This window comes from Copadichromis virginalis, linkage group LG16 (genome assembly GCF_057382275.1).
Source record: "Copadichromis virginalis isolate Kocher_CV1m ecotype Utaka linkage group LG16, C_Virginalis_male_GT1.1, whole genome shotgun sequence".
Lineage (NCBI taxonomy): Eukaryota > Metazoa > Chordata > Actinopteri > Cichliformes > Cichlidae > Copadichromis > Copadichromis virginalis.
The window spans coordinates 25,333,332-25,357,951 of record NC_140633.1 but is presented as its reverse complement, the minus strand read 5'-3'; the positions used below and the strand labels follow the sequence as shown (position 1 = coordinate 25,357,951).

General features: G+C 40.0%; 2 protein-coding genes across 3 annotated transcripts in view; one reads left to right on the top strand and one right to left on the bottom strand.

Annotated features, from left to right (window-relative positions):
• Nucleotides 1–765: 765 nt before the first annotated feature.
• LOC146690898 (uncharacterized) overlaps nucleotides 766–24,620 on the bottom strand; it is a 38,174-nt gene continuing 14,319 nt past the window's right edge. The window contains exons 2-3 of the mRNA XM_085434052.1: nucleotides 2,578–2,680; nucleotides 766–1,606 (exon numbers count right to left, since the gene is read on the bottom strand). Of these exons, the coding sequence (XP_085290178.1) occupies nucleotides 1,388–1,606; nucleotides 2,578–2,680 (322 nt within the window). The 3' untranslated portion in view covers nucleotides 766–1,387. The remainder of the gene's footprint in view (nucleotides 1,607–2,577; nucleotides 2,681–24,620) is intronic.
• xirp2b (xin actin binding repeat containing 2b) lies at nucleotides 5,267–24,497 on the top strand. 2 transcript variants are annotated; one of them, XM_085434050.1, is made up of 9 exons: nucleotides 5,267–5,437; nucleotides 7,556–7,718; nucleotides 8,266–8,394; nucleotides 9,059–9,148; nucleotides 9,447–9,504; nucleotides 9,602–9,690; nucleotides 11,014–20,452; nucleotides 22,658–22,788; nucleotides 23,043–24,497. In XM_085434050.1, exons 2-8 carry the CDS (start codon nucleotides 7,668–7,670, stop codon nucleotides 22,747–22,749), a joined length of 9,948 nt encoding a protein of 3,315 aa, XP_085290176.1. In that variant the 5' UTR covers nucleotides 5,267–5,437; nucleotides 7,556–7,667; the 3' UTR covers nucleotides 22,750–22,788; nucleotides 23,043–24,497. The 2 variants fall into 2 exon arrangements, with proteins under 2 accessions (XP_085290176.1, XP_085290177.1); XM_085434051.1 differs by lacking the exon at nucleotides 8,266–8,394.

Sequence of the window (24,620 nt, the reverse complement as noted above, 5' to 3'; positions counted from 1 at the left end):
TTTGGGCAAAAATGCATTTTTAATGCCAGAGATCAAAGGAGAATGGTCAGATTACTTTAAGCTGGTAGGAAAGCCAAAGTATCTGAAATAACCACTTGTTACAACCAATGTTTGCAAAGGAGCATTTCTGAATGCACATGCCCAGCCTTAAAACAGATGGACAGCAACAGAAGACCTTACTTTGTGCCACTTCTGTCACCTAAAAACAGGAAACAGAAATGTTGCCTGGTCAAATGTGTCTTGATTTTTCCTGTGATATTTGGATGATAGGGTCACAATTTGGCATAAGCATCAGGAAAGCATGGATCTAACCTTGCTTTTATCAATGATTCAACCTGCTGGTGTTGTAATGGTGTGGGGGATATTTTCTTGGCCTTTAGTAACAACTGAGCACCATTTAAACAACAGAGCATACCAGAGTATTATTACTGCCTTTGGGATGTTGTGCAACAGGTGATTCATGGATGTGCAGTCAACAAATCTGCAGCAACTGTGTGATGCTATCATAGCAATATGGACCACTCTCTCCAAGGAATGTTTCCAGCACCTACCAGTTTATAACGTTTACTCAATTCAAATTTGCAACTAAGATATACTCGAGACTCTATTATAACTAGCTAATTTGGTGTTACTGTGTCACTGGTGATTTAGGCTCAGTACTGCGGTGCCTAGGAAGTCTCAGAGACATGATATCATGACTGCACACTAACTTGTTGAAAGGGAATAGAATAGAATAGAATAGAATAGAATAGAATTCAACTTTATTGTCATTGCACATGTCACAGGTACAAGGCAACGAAATGCAGTTTGCATCCATCCAGAAGTGCTTTAGCCATGATATAGATGTATTACAAATATATATTAGCAATAACATAGATGTGTGAGTATATTACAGAAATGGGTCTATTATGGTATGTTATAATGTACACGGTATGAAGTATGTTATGAATATGCTATAACTGTAAGTATGTACAGGCTGTAGTGAGTACAAGCTATGAACAGGATATAAATATGAAAAACTATACAGAAATATGAGCTATACAGCTATACAGAAATGTGAACTATGCAAGTTATAAACAGTTGTAGAATTAAAAATTATCGAATTGTACAGAATGATTATTTACACAGAATTATACAGTAGTGCAGTTAAGATAAGTGAAATATGTGGATAATTTCTGCAGAGGCTACATAAAGTGCTAGTGGTTGTGAGTGGTGGTTCAGTCCATCTTATTATTGTGTGTATGAGGGTACAGTTGTCCATTGTGTGTGTAGGTGGTTGTGGGTGTGTGTATGTCCAGTCCATGTGTTAACGTGGGTCAGATGTCAGGAGGCAGAGTTCAGGAGTCTGACAGCTGTGGGGAAGAAGCTGTTCCGGTACCTGGAGGTCTTAGTACGGAGGCTCCTGTAGCGCCTCCCAGAGGGCAGGAGGGTGAAGAGTCCATGTGATGGGTGACTGGGGTCTTTGATGATTTTCCCAGCCCTTTTCAGACACCGCTTCCTGTAGATGTCCTACATCTACAGGAAGCACTCCTGCAAGCTCCTCAGAACACGCTCTGAGAACACGCCCGGGGATGCCATCAGGACTTGCAGCCTTGTGGACATTGATCTGAAAAAGTCAGATTAAAAAAAAACTGCAGTAATTTTTGTTTTCAGTTGCCAATGTTTCATAGTTTTTAAGGACAAACCAAAGGAAATACAAAGAGCTGGGTGGTGGGTGTGCTGTGCGCCTGGTATAAATTAAGTTGTGCAATGTTTTGTGGCCCGTAAGAGACCTTGGTTGTCAAAGATGAAAGTCTCTCTGATAAAAAAACAAATATCTTGCTCTCATATTTGGCAGCCTCTGTCTGCCACCAATAAACAACGTGTGTCAAAGACACATTGTTTACATTGTTTTACTCCTGCACTACTCAGTCCAGATTGAAAAGAGTGCAATTTAAACATTATAATTTGCTGATTGGAATAATAAAGATCATTTTCCATCCCTCGTCATCACCATTCCTTATATTATAGCTTTTTGTAAACTAGCCATTTTATTTTTAAGTGTCCCTGATAGGCTGGACTAGTGTGTGGCTTCCATCAGCGTTACCAGGTGGCCTGCAGTCAAAAGAGTGATACTATCTGTGTGTAGCACAGGCAGCCACACACAGAGCAGCGACTATCGGGAGGTTCGCAAAGCTGCTGCTACTCTACATGACACCACAGTGTACAGGACTCTCAGAGCTCAGATGGTTTCTTAAAATATGGCCTATCAAACCTGACATCATCTTTTAGGCATTTTCTGCTTAAGGTCTGCATCCCTCATCGCAGCTTCTGCTTACTGCGCTATAACACGTGTCTTGTGATGACAGAGCAAATCAAAGCAAATCATTTAAAAAGGAAAAAGAAAAATCACAAAACACCGACAACTGGTGTACTTTTAGCCAGACAGCTACAGTAGTTTACATTCCTAATTTCGTGGCTATGGAGGCAGTCCTATTCATCACTCTAAATGGGAAGCTAGTTAAAAAAAAGAAAGGAAATCTGGACCAGGATAAAAGGCTTTTCTTTGTAAGTGTGTGAATCTTTTCATAGGCTCACTTCTAATGGCATCTGACGGAGATGTGGCTCATTGTCATGCACCCCATGGTGCCACCAGCCTGTGGTCGGCATGCAGCGCTCACTGATGTGAGCTACACCAAGACTGGAGAGAGGATCAAAATGAAAACACTGGTTTCAATATTCTTACAGAATACAGTGAAATAAGTGCCATCCAAATGATCCAAGTTATGGATGAAGCCACATGGTACAGATGAGACGTATGCATATTTATCAGCAGCTGCGTAGCATAGAGCAATAAAAAAAAAAGGAAATTCGTAGTAAATGTCATAATTCACTGCTACATATGCAGATATATTGTTGCAAATTTATGAGTCATAACATCTCTTAATTAGCAAGAGCAGATTTCTGCACATTTCTTGATGCAATCTATAAAATAAAAATAAAATCTATAAAATGGCAAAGGGCTGTTTGCAATACAATTATTGCAATAAAATCTGAAAGTGCTTTCTGTGCATTATATTTGCTTAGATTTGTCACACTATTTACCACACAGGAAACCGCTTTGATTGAGGATTTATGGTCACATTTTGTCACATTTGCTGTAGATATTTGTGTTCGTATTGTTAAATAAATAAAGCCGTCATCTGGCTATGACATTACGTTTTTACAGTCTTCAGATCATCTGAAACCAAAAAGCGCTTCAGTATAGGCGTCGCACAGTACATCAGACAGAAATGTCTGTCAGCCTTTGTGAGTGTGACATTTTCTTTGTTTCAGAAATCTAATAAAATTTTGCAATGTAAACAGCTCAGAGGCTTTTCCTCTGGGCCACTCACTTATTTAATCAGGCACTGTGACAAAAAGCTCAAAGATATTTACAGCAACAGCCTGGGTGAGTAGTTGCAAGAGCAGAGAGGTTTACAAATTCACACTTTAAAGCTCTCCACCAAACACTTGTGTTGGCGAGGTGCCACTTCTCAAGAGGAAGCAGCCAGTGGTTTAGTGCCTTGCTTAAGGGCATGTTGATGTAAGTCTTTCAGAAAGATGAGAGCGTTCACTTACTTAGTCTGTCTTTGTTGCATGTAAATTATTCATTTTTGTCAAGTCTGTGCAACATCCCAAGTTACTACTCACTTTCCCCATGTTCACGTATATATCTGTATACTTTGAGTTGATGCCCACGGACCTGGACAGTTGCACATGTCTTGTTTTGGCTATGCACCAGGGCAGACTGGATTAGACTGGATCAGATTTAAGATTTAATCTGTTGGTGCTATACTGAATAACACGGGAATTTGTAGCCTCATCTGCCACACTACTCAAAAACAAGTACCGTACAGCTGGAAATGGCTACGATCCCACCTGAATGATTTATTTTCACGGCGGAAGAAAAGTATGACCAGCAACAAACACTCACAGAATTTCTACATTTTTTCATTTGTTCAAAGTGTCTTCCAGCACTTGTTGTAAACACAGACATAGTAAATGCTGTCCATTTACTGTACAAAGTGTTTGTGAGGACTTTCTGTAGCAAAAGAGACTCTATCAATTTACACTGATCTATTTATTCTGGAGACACGTGGACTCGGTTTGAACTGTTCTACAGCCAAAAAAGTGTCCGTCTTTCTTTCTTTCTTCTTAACATGTAAAATCCTGTAGTTTCGGGTAAAAATCGCTTCCATTTGCCAGTGCTGTCAATTCTTCCTGTGCGCATGTGTGTGTGTGTGAGAGAGAGGTGGAGTTTAATATGCTTCCTTTCCTTTTCCTCTCACTGCACGACTTAACCCTGCTATGGATCACAGAGACATGACTTCAAGCTGAATAAATCAGGGTCATCGTGAAAAGAACAGGAGACCTTGAAATATCTCTCAGATTCTCTCGTAGCCCTTTCTCGCTCTTTTCAAGATCTGACAGTGAACATCTGGGAGTAGATGCAACTTTACTATCATATTAGCCGCACTGAAAAATTGATTTAAAAACACATTTATTTTGGACATTTCTTGTGTGATTTTGTGGAAGCAAGAACCAAGAGTGTCTCTTTAAAAAACAGCTGGTTGGAATTGCAGGTGTGAGTTACACATGCTGAGCATGAAGAGGGTCGTGATGGTCTCAAACTCTGACCCACCATCCACAAGTACCAGTCAGGCTGGCGCCACCGTCTGCAGCTTGGCCAAACGAGATGAGCTGGTGGGATGAGAGGTGTCGTCTCCTGTCGTATTTATGGCCTCCTTAACCCTCCTTACCTTAACAAATAGCATTACATCACTGACCCTATTTCAGACCAACCGCAAAGCACAGCGCATGGCCAACACATTTCAACACCGTTTAACTGTCACTTGAATTTGCACCTGCCTGACATCCACTTTGCATCGCGCTGCGGGATTATCAGGAGCAGTGAATAATAAGAGATCCTCCACGTATTTGTTGTGGATTTGTCTGTGCATAATTCTGCGTATCATGACAGGCGGTGGCAGCTGCTGGAGTATGCAGTGCACTCTAATACAAAGTGATGATGATGATGAAACCAGGGTGACCTGATTTATTAGTACCCAAGCATCGGCAGGGGAGTCACAGGAAGTATTTCCATATGGATTTTTTTTTGGGGGGGGGACTTGACATGGGAGGCTTGGAGGCCTCACTCTCTAAAAAAACCCAAAAAAAAAAACCCAGGTCCATCCTTTGCATGTGGGCGGAGGGTCTAAAATAAAATCAGCTGTCACTATCTGCTTGTTGGACAGAAGTGAACACATAATACTGGAGCTGGTCTCCATCACTGACTGGGATTTGCTTTTGGGTTGGACAGACCCCGCATGCCGAGGGTGCAGTGGCCTTTCCTTTGGGATTTTACTTGCTGAGTTTTTATTTTATTGTGTTTATAATTCACCATCTTCCTTCTCTGGTAGGTAATGAGCAGTCTCGGGGAGGTATTTGTGTATGTGGAATGAATACATGATTGATTTTGACTTAAGAAATTCTGAATGCATAGAAACTTTTATGTGATACAGAACATTGTTACATTGTTGTCTTTTTGATACCTGCAGAGGAAACTACGGATTTGTGTTTGTTTGATTCAACACATCAATATTGCCTTCATGCTGTGCACCTTTTCACTCAAAATACAGGACACTGGGCCAAAATATAAATCAAACCGTGACTAAAATGCTGAATTAACGCTGAGGATTTTTTTTTATTAGCTCGAGGAGAGTATACATTCATTACTTTAACTAATTCCAAAGAGACCAAACTCTGAGCTGCTAAGCTGTTTGTACCAAGGCCAACCCTCTAGGAGATATGTCGCCAGCTGAGTGATGAAAAAAGGGAATACTGACGAGTAGTTGGGCATACACTGATGTGTATATATGGTTTATCTTGATGTTTTTGTAAAGGAAAATCGCGTCCCCCATAGCTTTCCTCTATATTTCAAAGAGAAACACGACCCATCACACTTAAGTTTAAAATAGGCGTGATTTATTTTTGCACGGCGCCGAGATTACTTCACTTTCTTGTTATTTGAGCTCTCAGTCAGTGTCATGAGATAGCCTAAGCATGTTTTTTCTACAAATTTTTTGTTCCTATACCGTAGTGATTGAGAGTCAATGGGTCTATGGCCTTGGAGGTATTTCAGTGGGTTTTTTTGTTTGTTTTGTTCTGTTTTTTTTTTTTTTCAGTTTAAATGCTATAAATTGAGATTTGAAGTAACAGTAATAGCCTAATTTAAAAGTATTTTTAATGCACTAGCTCATTTACATGTTAACATTCCTCCAAGGCTAAAATAGTAGACTGGTGAGCTACAGATCAAAAATAGTCAGCAGGGAAAATAAACAAATATGCTAATGGAAAAACTAGTCATTAAAAAATGCAATGATATTTAATTATTTACTCACAGATTACCATATTAAAGAAGTTTGTCAGCCCACTATTGAGCTTGCATATCTGAATTCCTGTTCTCTGGAGCTTGGGACTTGAATAAGAGATACTTAGGAAATGTGTGGATATAGTTATTAGAATAGGATGCTTATACAATCATAATTCATAAAAGCAAAATCTTTGTGTTGTTAGTGTTATTTCAACTTCCATTGTTAGTAATTGGTCATTATATGAATATTTTGATGTTGTACTTTCAACTGTACAGCTATAAAAATGCAAAATCTATCCTTCTTATTTCCACATCCACAGAAATGAGGTGTGAATGCTTTCTATGTCCCAGACATAGAAGGGATGCTCTTTTCAGCAGCGTTGCTATGTTCAATTTATTATTTGGTTTCTGGAGGCTAATAACGTTCCCAATATAAAACATTTGTAAGTTACCAGGTTATACATAATAATAACTAACAGGGCTCCAGCGCACTCATGTTGCACTCCTGTTTTGACCTGATGAATAATGTAAGTGCTTTTAAAGGGGGGCAGTTCATTAATTAAAAGATACATTAACTTTTCTGCTTATGATCCTCTTAAAAATTCATTGAGATCTAAGTGACCATTTCAATGCACCACCATACACCTGAGGTACACTTCATTTCTGTTCCACTCAGGAGCCATGGGCCAACATGACAGCAAAGCATGATGATGAAATCCACTTTGTAGAGCTGTTTATTTCCTTTTAAATAAATCCTGCACATCCACCAACTTGATGTCAGGCAACAGGTGTGCAAATGTTTTAAAGGACGTCATTTGTGGGAGCACCACCTGCATCGTAGCAGTCCCCTGTTGTCGCCAAGAATATATTTACAAATGAATGATTTTATGTGCTTTCAGTTGGAAATACTTGTACAATATTTCCTAGAAGATCAATATATAATCCATTTATATACAACTTAAATTTGTATATTTATACCCAAACTCTTGTTCTTTATGCACAAATGACAGGACAATCATCAAAGCTTTAGATACTTTTAATAATGCTTTAACTGAATTTTTTGTAGCGTCACTGTGATGTCATGTTATCCTTTAATAATTTGATGACAGCAAATAAAACACAAATAGCAAATTCTTAAACAGTTGGCTTCTTGTGCCTTAGCTGCTGGCAGCAAAGTTTTAACCGGGGCAGGACTTCCTGTAAGATTTAAACCAGAGGAATCGGGATTCGCTCTGTGGACTCAGAGGTCATCCCACCGGTCAAGTGTGAGGCCATGTACCAGGCAACTGTCTCCAAGCGGGCAGACAACACCATCCCCAGCGGGGTACTTCAGCTTCTGCATGGACATGTATCAGCATGTAGCTATAGTACCTGACAGACCATGCGGTATGCGTAATTAGAAACTACGATTCTGTAGTCAGTTGTATTGCTTTTTTTGCTTTCTTGTTGGAGAGTCTCAAGCTGACTGTGCTGCACTGAGCTGGTATTCCCACCATTATCATTGGTGATGCCATGCCATATTAGTGAAAGACCAGTGCAAACATTTATAAATAGAGTGGAAACATGAGACTGCCATTGCAAGGCTTACTATAGAAAAAATGTTCAAGAAATGCAGTATTATTGTTTGCTTTACTTGGCAAAAGCTTTCACAAATTGTCATGCCATTCTAAAACAATTACATAAACAGAACATAAGTTTGTGCCCGCCTTTGCGTGTGTCTGCAGACACAAAAAGCAAACCGCATTAGCTACACCATGTTTGACGGCAGTCTGTGCTGCATGCATGCCAGACAGAATAACCCTATTAAGCAGCCGTTTGATTTCAGGTCATGTAGAAGTGGAGGCAGCTAACGATATTTCCTGCTTCATTAGGTCATGGAGGAGTTGGGGGTCTGTTCCCTGCCTGGGGGACTTGCAAGTGTGAGGAAACAATTTGAGACCCAGGAAACTGCATCATCACATAATGTAACCCAGTTTCATTTCCATCACAGAACCGTGCAGGTACACATTACGCAGAACAAAGCATTACTTTACTTTCATCAGGCTGATACAAAAAGCATGAAAGCAATGCCTATGATTAAATCATTAGAACATTTTCTCTGACCTGAGCTGTTTCCGTTTTCCATCTGCATCACTGCATGAGGAACTTTGCAAGTAAAAATTCAAAATTCAGACTGAATGTTAACAGTGAGGCTCTTAGTATCTCTTGTTGCACGAGTACCAAAGTGTGTGGGCTTAAGTTACAGACACTGCTTGACATTTTTAACAGCTTCCATGAAAACCTCCCGGGCATTTTCACTTATGCTGTAGCTCGTTTTGCTAGATAGAAACTTAGAAACTTTGCAAAGCAATGGATTTTTTTTCTTCTTTTTTTTTGCTATAGAAGAGCATGAGCGAACAGCTTGGCACATTCTTTGTCATCTTGCCTCCATCTGTGATTCATCATTTGAAAGTGCAGTAAGCAATCTGGTCCAACATCTTCTCTGCATGGTATACAGTTGTGTGCTATTATGCTCTGGTTGGATGGAGTTGTAGTGGAATTAGAATGGAGTCAAGTCACATCTGTGGCCATGACAAGGACAAACATATATTCATGTAGATGTGTGTACATGTGGCATGCGCACAGTTTCACCTTGTTTGAATGCCATGCCCTTTCTCTTCACAGGAAATGTCCCATTCAGAGGTGACAGAGTCAAGTGACACCAGACAGGTCCTCCCAGGCAGTCAGCAGCTAAATTTCAATCAAGAAATGATGGTAAATAATAATTCCACTCACTGTTTTCTTGCAGGCAGTGCAATAAGGCTCGCTAATGATCTAAACTCATTGATTGCTTTGTTGAGTAAAAACTGTAACTAATAGAAATCAGTTTGACTGGTTTAATAAATGTGTGTTTAGTAGTCTTTAACAGCTTGAGCAGAGATTAAAAACATTATTTTTAGTGGAAAAATGTGCAGGATGTGAAGGATGATGCTCACTTATTACATTTCTGTCTATCTCTGTGCAGTTTCCCCCCTAATTTCTCTTTACCCGTTCCCATTTTAATTGCTCACAGGTGTCATATAGCGACAACAACTTGGCATCCACTTATGAAAACCATCAAAATGAAACAGGTAGTAATGCTTTTTCTATAGGCTTTTCTGTATCAGCTGTCACTACTGTGCTGATTAAAACCTTGCCTTTGTTGTTTTTGGCTGTGCTGACTTTTAGAAGAGGATTTTCCCAGGTACACAACAAAAGAACTGAGGGATCACTTTGAAAAAACAATAGAAGAGGCCGCGCCACAAAAACCAATTAAGGTAATGATTTGCACTTAACCATTAAGAACATGAAATTAAGGAATCTTTACTTTGGACTGTTTAATTGGAACTTGGAACTGTTACATTTTTTAAAGTTACATGAAGTTAAAGCTGTGTAATTCTACAGGTTGGGCTGTTTAATTGTCAAAAATACAATGGAAGCATTACTTTATATGTTTATTTATTTAAATGTAAACAAACAAACACCAATGACAGTAAGGCTCTGCAAGGGGTTGGAGGTATACAGTCTCACTCCCGCAACATACCACTGGAGTTTCTGCCTTTATTTTTTAAATGCTTAGAACTGATCTGCTGTCGAGAACTGCAGAAAATAAACATGATCTTGTATTCTTGACATATTAAATGAATAATGTGACAAGGCAATAAAAGTCTGCAGATTTTGGCCATTTGAATATTTTTAATATGAAGCAACAGCAGTAGGAAAAGTTCTGTTTGCATAATCAGTAAGCACTGAGGCAAATAACTGCTGTAGGAGATCTGCAGAAATGCTGCAGTCCTGCATACATCTCCATGTTTAAGTTGAAGGAACCAGAATCCAGTGTGGCAGTGACAGACTCTGTCACTACATTATAACACTACAGGGAGAGACAGTTGCTAAAAAAAATATTAGCAAAATAGAATATTTTTGGTCAAAATATTGATAATAGTACTGAGAAGGTGGTTGATTTAACATCTTTAGATATAGCATTAACTCTTCTTAGTGATTCCTATGCTTAAGGGAAAAAAAAAAGATGAACATCACACAGTTCCATTTATTTTAGTAAACTGTCAGTCTGCTGTGTAGTTTCACAACTCGGTCAAGGGTAATTTATATATACGAAATCATGCCAATTTAAAGGAAAGACTTACCCCCCTTGACCCTGACAATATGGGAACCCAGTCACTTTTTAGGTCCAATTGTCCCCTTGGTGCAGGGTGAGGAGAAATTTTTTCCAAGAGGCCATTCCCAGGTTCTCATGTGGCCCCTTGGAAAAAAATTATTGCTCACCATACCTTTAAAGAAATGTGTCAGTACAAAGTTGCTCTGAGTATTCATGTTTATAATATGATGATTTGTTCTTATCCTAATGGGAGTGGTCTATACCAGGATGGCAGTGTTCCCTTCCATATGTTCAAGAGGGGTCATACAGTGCTTTATTGAAATGCATGGATATGATGTAAATCATATATCTTGACCCAATTAAATAACAGAACACTGGCTCACCTAGATACTTTCTTTTCAGTAAATATGTCACTTATCTGTAATTCGTTGTAATTTGATGGATCATTTACCTGTTAATGTCATTTTTGTTCCTTGTAAAGACTGGACGTGACATCAGTCGATCAAAGTGGTCCTCAGGTGCGACTCAAAACAACATAGTGGCTAGTGAGGTGTGTGAAGCATCCCATACTGAAGAACTGCAAGACACAATGGTTGTAATGATGGATTATGAGGACTTTCCACCCCCACCAGCTGAGGATTCTGACTTCCTTCCACCCCCACCTCCAGACTTATTACAAATGCCACCAGACAGCGAAAATGTTCCAAAGTACCAATATGCACATGAACCAGCAAACCTATCCAAATACCCACTCAACAGAGAGGCTTACATCAAGCAGAGGAGTATGAATGAGCTGAAACGTCTTTACAAGCACATTCACCCTGAGGTTCGCAAGAATATTGAGAAAGAGTACTACATTGATTATAACGAAACAGAGAACAACCAGGTAGAGAGCCAGGAGTACATGTATGAAGATGATGTTGGCAGTCCTGATGATATTAATGATGAAGAATATGCAGAATGGGAGGAGATCCTTCCCGGGGACGTGCAGGCAATGCGTTGGAAGTTTGAAAACAAGCCACTGGATGCCATCAGAGATGAAATTCCAGATGACGATGAAGACAATAAGAAAATAACTCAGCAGGAAATCATTCTGGGAAAAGATGTAAGGCGAACAGCATGGATGTTTGAGACCAAGCCAATGGATGAGCTGGGCTCACAAAACACAAATTCCACAGAATACAGAAACAAATTTAATAAATTTGATAAAGGAGATGTCCGCGCTGCAGCTTGGTTGTTTGAAACTCAAACTATGGACACCCTAAACAAAATGCATAAAGAGGAGGATTTGACGAAGGAAATTGTATTCACAGAGGAGGATGGAAATGCTACCATTTACATGATTGACAATAAATTCATGGGAGTCCTTGGGCACACTGAGACCATTGATGAGAGCCACCTGCTGTGTCTGCGGTCAGTGTTAGAGGAGATTAATGGAGATGTGAAAACAGTAACAAGTACATTTGACACTCAGTTCAAATGTATTATTATGGGACAATCAAGTCAGATGCTGGAGATTAAGTCTGTGCGCAAAATTGAAACTGAATTGGAGAGCTCAATTGCTTCACGTTGGCTTTTTGATACCCAACCTCTGGACATCACAAACAGAGAAAATGCTCCTTTGAAACTTGTGTGTAGTCTTTCCATGGAGGACAGCAATAAAGGAGACTGGGGCAGGTGGCTGTTTGAGATAAAAACATTAAATTCTCTCAGTGAGTTGGAAAGCTCACAAATGGAAACGACAGAGATCATGGGAGCTGATGTGCGCAAACACTGCTTAGTGTTTGAAACACAGCCAATGGATTCTCTGAAAGATGACTCCAATGCCAGACCTCAGTCTATCGAGGAGATTATCGGGGGCAATGTTAGATCTGCAAGGCACTTTTTTGAAAGCAGCCCTCAAGCAGTCAGGAAGAACTGCCCCGAGGTTGGAAAACTTAAAAAGGCAGCAATAAGTGAAGAAATAAAAGGGGATGTGAGACACCAAAAGTGGCGCTTTGAGAGTCAACCTTTAGAGGACATAAGAGAAGCGAAGAAAGAGGTCACTCGAACAGTGAATGTCGAAGATGACCTCACACAGGAGGACGGCACAAGCTGCAGGGCAGATGTACGCAAGAACTGTTGGGTATTTGAAACCCAGCCAATGGATACTTTGAAAGATGATGCAAATGCACGTCCTTTGACTAAAGACGATGTCGTTGCAGGTAATGTCAAATCAACCAGACATTATTTTGAAACAATTCCAGCAGAAGAGTTAAAGGAGTTGGCAGAGGTGGGAAAACTGAAAAAGACTGTAGAACTTGATGAGGAGAAGGGTGATGTTAGACATCAGAAATGGCGATTTGAAAGCCAACCTCTGGAGCAGATTAGAGAGGAAAAGAAAGAAGTCGTCCGAACAATTGACCTGGAAGAAATTGATAAAGTGGATGTGTCAAGCTACAAGCAAATCTTTGAGAGCACAGATTTAAACAGCAGGAATGAGTCTCAAAAGATTCTAATAGAGGGAGTAACATCTGGCTCTGTGAAATCAAATACAGAATTGTTTGAATCTACTCCATTGTATGCCATGCAAGACAGTGCAGGTCACTTCCACGAGGTGAAAACAGTGCGTCGGGAGGAAGTTGTTAAAGGAGATGTAACAACATATAAATGGATGTTTGAAACAAAACCGATTGATCAGTTCGATGAAAGCATCGACAAATATCAAATTATCAAGGGCATATCCAAACAGGAAATTGAGTCGGGTGATGTTAAAACTGCAAAGTGGTTGTTTGAAACACAGCCTCTTGACGCTATCAAGTATTTCAGCAACATTGAAGATGAAGAAACTGTGGGTTCAAGTAAACATATTGATGTTGTGAAAGGTGATGTGAAAACCTGCAAGTGGCTATTTGAGACCAAACCAATGGACATCTTGTATGAAAGAGGGGAGGTAAAGGATGAAAACGAATCTGAAGAAATGTATAAGGGGGATGTTAAAACCTGCACTTGGCTTTTTGAGACGCAAGCACTTGATGCTATCCATGATGAGACAGAGACAGTTCTGAACACGCGCACTGTAAAACAAGAGGACATCAACGGAAAAGATGTAAGAATGGCTTGTTTTCTCTTTGAAACAGAGAAACTGGAGAACCTCACTGGAGAGGAGATGGGAGCTTTTAAACGTGTCACAGAGATAGACATTGCATCTGGAGATGTGTCTAGGATGAAGTACATTTTTGAGAATCAAACATCTGATATCACCACTTCTACATCTGAGGAAGTGATGCAAAAGCTCAAGAGAGTTCAGACCGAAGACATACAAAAAGGAAATGTTGTGAGCTGCAAATGGCTCTTTGAAAATCAATCCATTGATGCCATACACGACAGTCAAGCGCAGACGATGAGCAGCCACACAGTGAACGACGTACAAGGAGGAGATGTGGATAAGGGTCGTTTTATTTTTGAGACCTACTCCTTAGATAAAATTCAGGAGGTTTCCTCTGACGTGGACACAGAGCTGAAGAAAATCCAAAAAATTGTCTGTGATGAGGAGGAGAGGGGCAACGTAGGAAATTACACAATGATGTTTGAAACTCAGCCCCTTTATGCCATCCAGGACAAAGAGGGCCACTACCACGAGGTCACCACTGTCACAAGTGAGGAGGTGACACAGGGAAATGTTGTAGGAACGCGATGGTTGTTTGAAACAAAGCCCCTCGATGCTATCAAGGACACAGATGAGGTTTATATAATTAAATCCGTCACACAGCAGGATGTGCAAAAAGGAGATGTCGTCTCTGCTAAATGGAAATTTGAGACACAGCCTCTTGACAAGATTGCTGAAGAAAAGAAGCCTTTAATAAAAACAGTAGAGGACATTCAAGGGGGCGACGTAAGAATGAATAAGCATCGCTTTGAGTCTGACACTTTGTCACAGGGATGTGTTCGAACTGTTAATGTGAGTGAAATTCAAAAAGGTGACGTCAGAACTGCTAAGTGGAGATTTGAAACTCAGTCCATTGACAAAATCAGAAGTATGAGCTCTGAAAATTTGATTGAAACTGTTAAAAAGGAGGAGACTGCAAAGGGAGATGTTAAACATTCAGTCTGGCTGTTTGAGAAAAATCCTCTTGACCACATTAAAGAGGCAGATGAGGATGAGGAGGCAAACATGCCTCAAGAGGAGATCCCCAAAGCGGATGTAAAGACAACAACTTGGCTCTTTGAGACGACACCAATTGACGACTTTAATGAGACAAAAGTGGAAAGGACGGAAATCCTGGGCAAGAGCGTCAAGGGAACTCTCGAGGAACTTTATAGTCAGAAAATGGTGAAATCGAAGGGAATTCTCATTGAAACTGATGAAATTGGTGACGTTAGGATGGCAAAATACCAGCTAATGAACAAGCAGGCTCCTGAGATTCAACGAGAGGAAGTAATCAGGGGAGATCTGCAGACTATCATGATGAACCTACTGAACAGACAGGAAAGACAGGATCAGCAGATAGTCATAGATTCAGAAGAGAAAGGTAATGTCAGCTCAACGGTACAGCAATTATTTAGCCAAGAAAGAGTTAGCACTGTTGAAAAGGAGGAAATAATACGCGGTGACATCCAGGAGGCTATAAACAAACTTTTCAGTGAGGATGGATCAGCAAAACATGGAATACTCATCCAGGAGGATGAAAAAGGAGATGTACAGATGACATTATATTCGCTTCTAAATAAACAAGAAAACCTTTCTGCTGAAAAAGAGGACATTGTAAAAGGGGATATAAAGAGTGCTCTTCAAAGGCTGTCCAGCCCAGACAAGTCAGATCGGGCAGTGAAGATAAGGGTAGATGACACTGAAAAGGGAAATGTCAGCTTTTACTCTACGTGCATTGAATCTGGGGCTGTGGACTATCTTAAACAACTCCAGTTAGAGCCTGATGATACTCTGCCTGAAATAGCAAAAAAAGAAGTGATTGTTGGGGGTGACATCAAGGGCACAAAACTCATGCTTGGCTGTAATCAAACTCAAATTGAGCGTACAGTTGAGGATGTTATACCGGGTGATGTTCACAACACAGTCAAGGTTTTCATGTCAGAGCCAGCTGCCTCATTGGAAAGGATCCAAAAGGAGGAAATTGTGAAAGGTGACTTAAGAGCTGCTTTGAATTCATTGTCTGAATCAGTGAATCAGACAGTCATTGTAGAGAAAGAGGAGGTGGTGAAAGGCAACATACCGAAAGCTCTACGGTGTTTGGAAAGGGCTCAGAAGAGGCACAAGGAGGTGGAGAAGCCAGATATCATACCAGGAAATATCAAAGGGACTCTAAGATCTCTTGAGAAATCAGCAACATCAAGAGTTGAAACTGTTGTTGAGGGTTTAGTTGCCGGAGATGTGAAGGCAACAATGAAATCTCTGGAACTGGCGAAGCAAGCAGTGAAGGAAATTGAAAAGGAAGAAATTGTGAGGGGTGATATTCAGACAGCAATGCAAAGTCTGCAAGATGCATCCAGTGAGATGAAAAAGTGTCAACAGGAAATAGATGTTCAGGGTGATGTCAGAGGGACGATTCAGCTCTTCATGGAGTCCCCACCTACACAGAGGGTGCAAAGAAGCTCAAGCCTTGAGGGTGATATAAAGGGTGATGTCAAGATGTCAATTAAGTCATTATATGAGACTCAGGAGCAAAGCCAGCTGGAGAAAGAAGAAGTGATAAAGGGGGATGTAAAAGGCACTATTAAATCACTGCTAGAAACAGCGCAGCGTGAAACTCCAAAAGTCCGTCTGGGAGCATATAGAAGAGTCAAGCAGAGCCCACCCATTAAAAATCTTAAAACTGATGCACAAAGAAACATACAGAAGATTAAAACGGTAAATGTTGTTGAAGCACCAAAAGAAAATCACACCATCTCCAATGAAACCATTACAAAAACATACACTATGGAGCAGTCGGCTCAGCAATCAACAACTGTTGTGGACCACAAAACTATTACCCAAAATCACGGCATCAAAACATTAAAGACAGAGTTTCGTAACCTTAAATCTAACCCAAAGGCCATGATAAAACTTGGTAAAAACAAAGTCAAAACTGATGTTTACGTCTTAAAGCCAAAAGCACCAGAAGCTGATCTGCCTCTCCCACCGCCTCCACCGGTGATAGATACTGACCTTCCTCCTCCTCCTCCTAGTCCTCATCCTCCTTCCGCTGATACTGACATCGATCACCTCCCTCCTCCACCACCACCACCACCGCTAACTACTGAGCAGGACTTCCTCCCACCTCCTCCATCTCAACAAGAACTCGAGACCATGCCAGCACAACCAATTCATCCTTCACCAGCAAAGGCAAAAAAGATGACAGTCAAAAAAGTGAAAGCTCCCGTTTTGCATCCAGTGCCAAAGCTGGAACCTAAAGTAGAATTCAGCAAAACACAAGAGGTGGCAACAACTACTGAGAAACAAGTGGAAATGAGCCAAAACACATTAAAAACAACAACAACGCATACATCAAAAACTATTTCACATGAGATCCCTCCTCCTCCTCCAGAGTCACCACAGCCATTAAAGAAAATTTACATTGCTCCCATGAAATTTACTCCTCCGCCATCTCCTCCTCCTTTTATGAGAGGGAAAATGAGCAAATTTAACACACCGTTAATAAAAGCTGAAGAAAAGTACCGGAAGCTGAGGGAGGAAAACACACCACCAACCACTCCATCGCCCACTTTTATATATGACTCAGTCACCTCTGCTCTCCAAATGATTTCCACTGAAGATGCAGAGCAGTCAGATGGCATCAGCTCAGAAATCACACAGGGCAGCAATGCAAAGATACCAGTGAGTGTTCATTCAGAGTCACTGTCATGTAATCTATCTAAGCAGATCATAGCCACAAATTCAACACGGAGTAATGCAAGTGAGAATATCCTCACAGATTCCACAATTTTATCTTCTGCTCAACAGCAAATCGCCTCTAACGAGTCTTCCAAGGTTGTCTCTATTCAAAAGACCACATCCACTTCAGCTGTGAGACAACAGATGCATACAACTATGCAGAAAACTGTTTCCTCAAAACAGTCGGCTCAATCTGTCAAGGTGGAAAAAGTGCAGACAAAAGTAATTGACGTTGCAAAAACAGACAGCACAGCTAGTCGTACAAAGAAAGACTTGAAAAGTCAGAAAACAAAGGTGTCCAACAAATCTGAAGAAAAACAAGATGAGAAAACCACTGCCCAGAAACCTGACATAGAAACAATGCATGACCTGTCCAAAAAGGAAACCAAGGAATCCAAATCATTGGACTATATCAACAAGAGCAAAGCTGATCCTTCACCTTGTATGAAAGAAAGCATTCCTAATCAGCTAACGCAAACAGAAACGGCAGCTGCTAATGCAAATGTTAAAACAGGCAAGCCAAACCAGAAGGCGAAAAAGAGCAATAAACAAGAAAAGCAAGCAGAGGTAAAATCGTCCAGTGAGACTGAGAAACAGAGTGTTTCACAAGATTTCAAAGTGGAACCTGCTGAGGTGAAAGTGATCGATGAACCCAAAGACATAAAGACAGAGTTAAAGCAGGAGATTAAGAAAGTTACTCCCTCTCCTCCTCTTCCACATCCTCCCCCTGTTGGTGTTGCTCCACCTGCTGTTATTGTAAGTACTGACAACCAATCAGAAACCAACAACACAAATCCAGTGAAGAAGAAAAAGAAGTCAAAAAAGTCTAAAGGGGTAGCACAGTTAGGTCAAGGTAAAGATATTCTCACCGACTCAAAGACAGAAGTTATAGAAACCAAGAAAACAACATCTGAGAACACTCAGCAAATGCAAAAGACAACTGCAGTCACCCAGATTCACAAAGTAGAGCACATAGAAGTCAAGAGAAAAGTCGTTACCACAGACAGCACAGATGATCAGGATTCCACACAGCAAAAAACTGTTCAAAAGCATGTAGAAGGATCTCAAAAGACAGGTTTGACAGCTACTCAGCAGAGTGGGAAAGAACCACCAAAAGAAAGTATGGATGTGCCAATTACAGTGACTGGCGAGTCAGAACAAAATGAACCGATTAAGTCCACAATAGCACAAACAGAGGAATCTCAAAAGCAGGAGGTCCAAATGTTAATCTCTCACTTCACAGAGATACAAAAGGCTTCAGAAAAGACCGATGCAAAATCTGCAAAGAGTTTGCTCAATCAGGAAAGAAAATGTGAACTGGAGGGATCTGAAAATGCAAGGGATGCTCAAAAAAGTACAGATATTGTTTCCAATGTAAGGAGATTAGCAGAGGCCAAGCCAATAGATCTAGAAGATGAAACCAAGGACAGGCGTGAAAGTGAGCCGGCATCTGAGAGAGTGGTTTCTGGTGCAGCATCGCCAAAAATATCCAAGATCAGCATCGGTTCAGCCAAAGTTGAGAGCCAAACCAAAAAAGAATCCTCACATGAAAAAAAGAAAGAAGAAGTGGGTCTGTCCAAGTCCGTCGACCTTCGAGCTCCCTCACCCTCACTCAGGACACGTTCTCCGTCACCGATATTCATCACCATCGAGTCCAAACGGAGAACTGACTCGCCCCAGAGAGTGACGCCATCACCCACCCTCCTGCACAGGCCACCCACACCTCCCACACCGCCGCTACGCAGGTGTGACACTCCAACATCACGTATCACTAGAATCACACCTTCTCCAACTTTTGACAAAGCTGAAAATTTGGCTCGACTTAAAGACACAACAGCCAAGCTCTCGCGTGGCGTCACCCCACCACCACTATTGCCCAGCCCAATCCCAGAAAAGAAATCTGAGATTGTGGAGCCGCCTGCTTCGTTCCATCGACAAATCAAAACCGAGTTCCAGGTTATGGAGGCTTCAGGGATACCGATGGCAACGGAAAAGCCCCGAAAGAGTTTATCCGAGGAAGTTCTGCAGGCTTGTGTTAATAATACAGCAGTAGAGGATAAAGGTATCATTTCTCAAGGTTTGAGTGCAAATGAAATACAAAGTAAGTCTGAGACCCATATGCCATTGGGTCAAAATGACCCAGATCTTGGTGAAGCTTCAGAATTATCATCTGCATCTGTCAAAGAGAAGAAAGAGTTTTTTGAAGAGGCTCAAAAAGAAGGAGTTAATAAGATCTATGTGCGCAAGGAACCGATTGCTATTCCTGAGCGACTGGGCCCAGACGTCAGTGAGTGTGAAGCAGAAAATAAGAACAAAGAAAAGGATGAGCTTCCCAGGGCTGACTTGTCGAGTCTTGTAAACAAATTTGCATCACCAGAAGAGAAAACATATATCAGAAAAGAGCTTATCCCACTCACGGAGCGCCTTCACAATGACTCCAAAAGCAAAGATTGTGACAAAGAGAAAGCAGACGGCCTGGAACAGGAAATGCCAGCTTTTGACATCCAGGCTATTAAAAATGTTTTTGAACTCGGTGAGCAAAGTTCTTTATTCAGAGAAGAGATAAAGGATCAGGAGGAGCTTGTGTCAAGCCTGAGTGAAACAACAGCAGACACTTCAAAGCAAGAAAGTCCTCAAGAGACAAAGGGAGGCTCAAGGCAGAGCACTCCCCTCCCTGTGCAGAAAAATGAGGTAGGAACTGTGCCAGCCGAACCATCAGCCCTCTCTGAAACCGAATCAATCACAGAGCATTTCTCACATCTTGATGAATTTGGTAACAAGGTCACCGGAACAAGGACAGCTGTCACTGTGCACTCTGAGAGTGTGTCAACCCTACCCAAAGCTCCTTTCTCCTATGCTGATGCAGTGAAAAGAAAAGCTGCTGCAGCGAGGCGAACAGAAACATACGATGAAGATGCTACAGAGAAGTTGCTGAGGAATTTCCATAAAACATGGACGGAGAGCGAGACAGTCTTCAAGAGTCTTGGATACAGTGTTTCTGAGGAAACAACATCGCAAATTGTGTCGCACCAGACGAAGATTGCCTCATCTGGTAAAATAAATGTGTGGCATGAAACAGCAGAAACTAATGGCATGGATTACGGATGGCTTTTCTTTAAAAATCAATTTGTGCCGCTGTGTTGGAAAAGTATAATTTCTACCTGTTGTATTGTTTGGATTGTGCAGGCAGTTTACAGCCAAGCTGCACTGTGAAATGGTCCAAAATTTACTCTTTAGATTTGAGTTCATGTGCATCAATTCTAATCTTTTTTTGTGTGCATGGGCACCATAATTGCTTCTAACACAGGCAATGAGGTAGCATAGTTCATCAAAGTGGTTTAAAAAGTAGTGCAGATTGTTGCAACAGTGCAAATCTCATGTCCATGTAGACAAACAAATAGACCACATTTCTGAAACCCATCTGAGTGTGCTAACATGCTCAAAATAGCAATGCTGGCATGATGATGTTGTTTTATTTGTTTCATGCTAACAAGAGCAAAACAATAGTGCAGCTCAGGTTGACACAAATGTTTTTGGTATTGCATCTGCTTGATCATAAACCAAAAGATTATATGAAGTAAAAAATAAAGGCTTTTAAAGCTTTTCACTAACTATGCTTAAGGACAGCTTAAGTGCTCTTTGTTATAACAGATTATCACACGGGGATGTATGTCAGTGTAAATCCATCCAATCTATTCAGTACAATAAATGCACTGAAAAATGTTGCAATGCAGTGCGCTTCACATTTAATCACTTCAAACATTAACATGACCAGGTTACATTAGGTCACATAAGCTTTAGAAAAACAAAACAAAAGTGTGTGTGTGTGTGTGTGTGTGTGTGTGTGTGTGTGTTTTTGAAACTGGAGCATTAATTAAATGTTCTGACAAAATAAATTTGAAAATATAGATATAGTGTTCCCATATATGAGTTTAAGTAAACAAAAAAAAAATGTATCAACTGTGATACATTTGGGAATACAGGGTTAATCTGCAATAGAGATACATGGACATCTCTGACTGCTCAGGTGAATAACACTAAATCCTAACCAGTGTTGGTCAAGTTACTTGAAAAAAGTAATCAGTAACTAATTACCGATTACTTCGCCAAAAAGTAATCCCGTTACTTTGCTGATTACTTATTTTCAAAAGTAATTAATTACTTAAGTTACTTTTTAAAAACACGATTTACAACCTGAATAGGTGATAAAGCGATAGATCTTTCAGCCCAATTCTACTTTTTCTACATAATCCATCATACAAAATGTAATCAAATGGAAAAGTCTCTTTTTTTAAACTTGTTTTATTAGTTTTAACCTTTTAACTTTATGCATCAAGCAAAAATTAAATTATATGCAACATTCTCTGACTGGAAGAAATTTGTTTAATATTTTATATGTTTAACCTATTTTCTGCACATTCCAGCACATAAAATAATTTTTTTGTGTGTTTACACTCAGTCTTTCAAATAGATGCAAGTAAAACACAACAGAAAATAAATAAAATCAAAGACTAGCAGTCCTGTTGCTCTATTTTCACCTGTAAAGCAGGAGTGGGGTAGGCGGAGGTTTACCCTGGTGCAGGTGTGCCGCAGCGGTCAGTGGAAGAATCTCTGTGAGTTTCCCATTACATCATTGTGCACTCGGTGCTTGCTTGGAAGTTTAGGGGGTTTTTTTCGCTGTAAAAAGAAGTTTTCTTCCCACGCACAACGGACACTAATGTTTTTGTCACTTTTTATGGAATCAAACTTAAAGTAAGGTCAGTACTTCCACGCTTTAAACGCTGCACGCTCATACTCTCTCCCGCACTCGATATATTATCCATTGTTAATCTGCACACAGCTGTTGTCACAAACGTCGCACTCGCTTACGTCACCACTGTCATGAGACGTTCTCGCAAAAAAAAAAAAAAAAAAAATCACAGTTTTAGTAACGCAGCGTTCCTACGGGAAAGTAACGGTAATCTAATTACCGGTTTTGCAATAGTAATCCCTTACTTTACTCGTTACTTGAAAAAAGTAATCGGATTACAGTAACGCGTTACTGCCCATCTCTGATCCTAACAACCACTAAACCATTTGCTCATGTGACTACTATAAAAAAAAAACTACATTCAACATGTGACTACTCTTAAGAATCCAAAGATAATCTATTCTGCTGTTTTTGTATTAGTTTAACTGTAATAAAAATGTGCGATTATGAGGCAACCCAAAGACTGTTCACGATATAACCAATGTGAATTTTATCTCCTTGAAACAGGTTCGAGTTCCGAGGTCGGAGCTGTGCACGGTGTGCCGGAGGAGAGCCTATCCGATGGATGCTCTCATAGTGGACAAAAAAAAGTACCATAAGTCCTGTTTCTGCTGTGAGCACTGCAGGAACAAATTAAGGTAAAGGCTGCCATTCATTCAAATAAATGTTTATAGGGGCTTTCTGAGCACTGCAGTATTGGTAAACGCAATTGTGTTGACAACATAATGGTTGCCACCATGTCTACAACATACAGTATGTATAGTATCCAGTCTTCCTGTAAAGGAAAAATCAATAAAGTAGGACTTGTGGCTCTAAAATTACATTAAAATAATTGTTAAATAATTGATGTAGTGCATCTCTTAACAGAGGATTTTTCATTTGTTGTGTGTAGCCTAGGAAATTATGTCTCTCTCCATGGACATTTGTACTGCCTACCCCATTACAAACAACTCCTGAAGTCCAAAGGGAACTATGATGATGGACTCGGGCAGAGACTCCCCGCAGGACATGGTGGACCTATCCCCTCAAATCAGAAACTTGAATGGAGATATTTTGCGAGCAGCATGAGTTCAGTAGAGAAAGCACACAGTGTTGAAAATGAAATGACAAAAATATTTAGTGAAAGCAAACCACACTGCAACAAAATATCTGTAGTTTGGCCCCCACAGGCCAATCCCCCAAAGAAAGCCTTTAAAATAGAGGAAGACATTCAGCTAACTAAACCACAGTGGCCCCCTCCAGAAAGCTCTCCAAAGTCACCCACACAGCAACACAGAAAGACTGTTCCCCGGAGTGTTCTTTGAAATAAAGTCACCCAAAGTTTAGTCTAATAAAACCAAAGAAGAGGCACAAAAGTCTAAATGGTGCAGTAAGAGGAAAGAACTGTCCCATAGGTATAATTAAGGAAGGGTTTGGTTGAAGGTTATGCAGCTAAGTGATTTAAAAGGGAACTTGATAAGTAGGAAAATGTGTATAATATAAATGTAAATGGTGTGGAAAGGCAGGTTGTAATAGTAAGTGCTCGAGAGATAGATGCAGACAAAGTGTGAAAAGCAGATGATGTTATGTGCCTTTATCTGTTGTTCTTTTCCCGTGTGTCATTTTTCATTCTTTGCAGTTCATTCACATGTTTTTTGTTTTCCTAATAATCTGATATATCGAACCACATCAATAACCAGTATCAATCGTGATATCAACCTAGTTTCAGTAAGTTATAAAGGATTATGGTTGATTGAATTATGATAAAAACATGACAAATTTAATATCTGCATTAAAATAACACCAAAACTGTGATTTTAAATTAACTTATGTGCTTAATTAGTCATTATTATTGGATTTTAAACTTTATAACTCTCACTGCTCTCAAACTTTTGTTTTTTGTTTTCAAATATAATTTGGCTCAGAACTTGTTTGTTTTCCACAGTCAATTCATCTTGTTTCAAAATGAATTGGATTGTTGCATAGGTCTCGCCATTTTTTTATACTAAGCGCACTTGAGCTCTCTGAAACAATCACCCTCTTTGGACTCTGATTTTGTACCATTAACCTTTCAACCTATTCACATTTTTTGCATTTTTCTTTTCTTAGCACCTGGTGTGCAGACTACTAAAGTATATCAGAATTAATTTATTTATGATATTGCAAGTATATAATATAAACAAGCAAATTGGTTATTGTCATTTTTGTTTTGGACATTTGTATCCTATTTTGGAAAGCAAATATTTTGCAACAAGGGAATATTATTTTTTAGATTACATGATTGTATCTTGCTTTATACAAGAAAATGATGTCATGCTGTTTCACTTACTATATTGCTGATCTAAGAGCAATAAAATGTTGAATTTCATCTTTGCATTTGTCTCTTTCACATTCTAACACAAATCTAATTCTTGAATCAATGTGCTATATGTGAAATGCTACATGTCCAGAGTTCATCCATATCAAACACAAAGAGGCAGCAGTTTGTATT

Excerpts from the sequence above, each read along its gene's own strand:
- xirp2b (XM_085434050.1), top strand. The coding sequence starts at position 7,668 with ATGTACCAGGCAACTGTCTCCAAGCGGGCAGACAACACCATCCCCAGC. Across the intron at positions 8,395-9,058 it reads TCCATCACAGAACCGTGCAG|GAAATGTCCCATTCAGAGGT; the intron begins GTACACATTACG and ends TTCTCTTCACAG. Across the intron at positions 9,505-9,601 it reads AAACCATCAAAATGAAACAG|AAGAGGATTTTCCCAGGTAC; the intron begins GTAGTAATGCTT and ends GCTGACTTTTAG.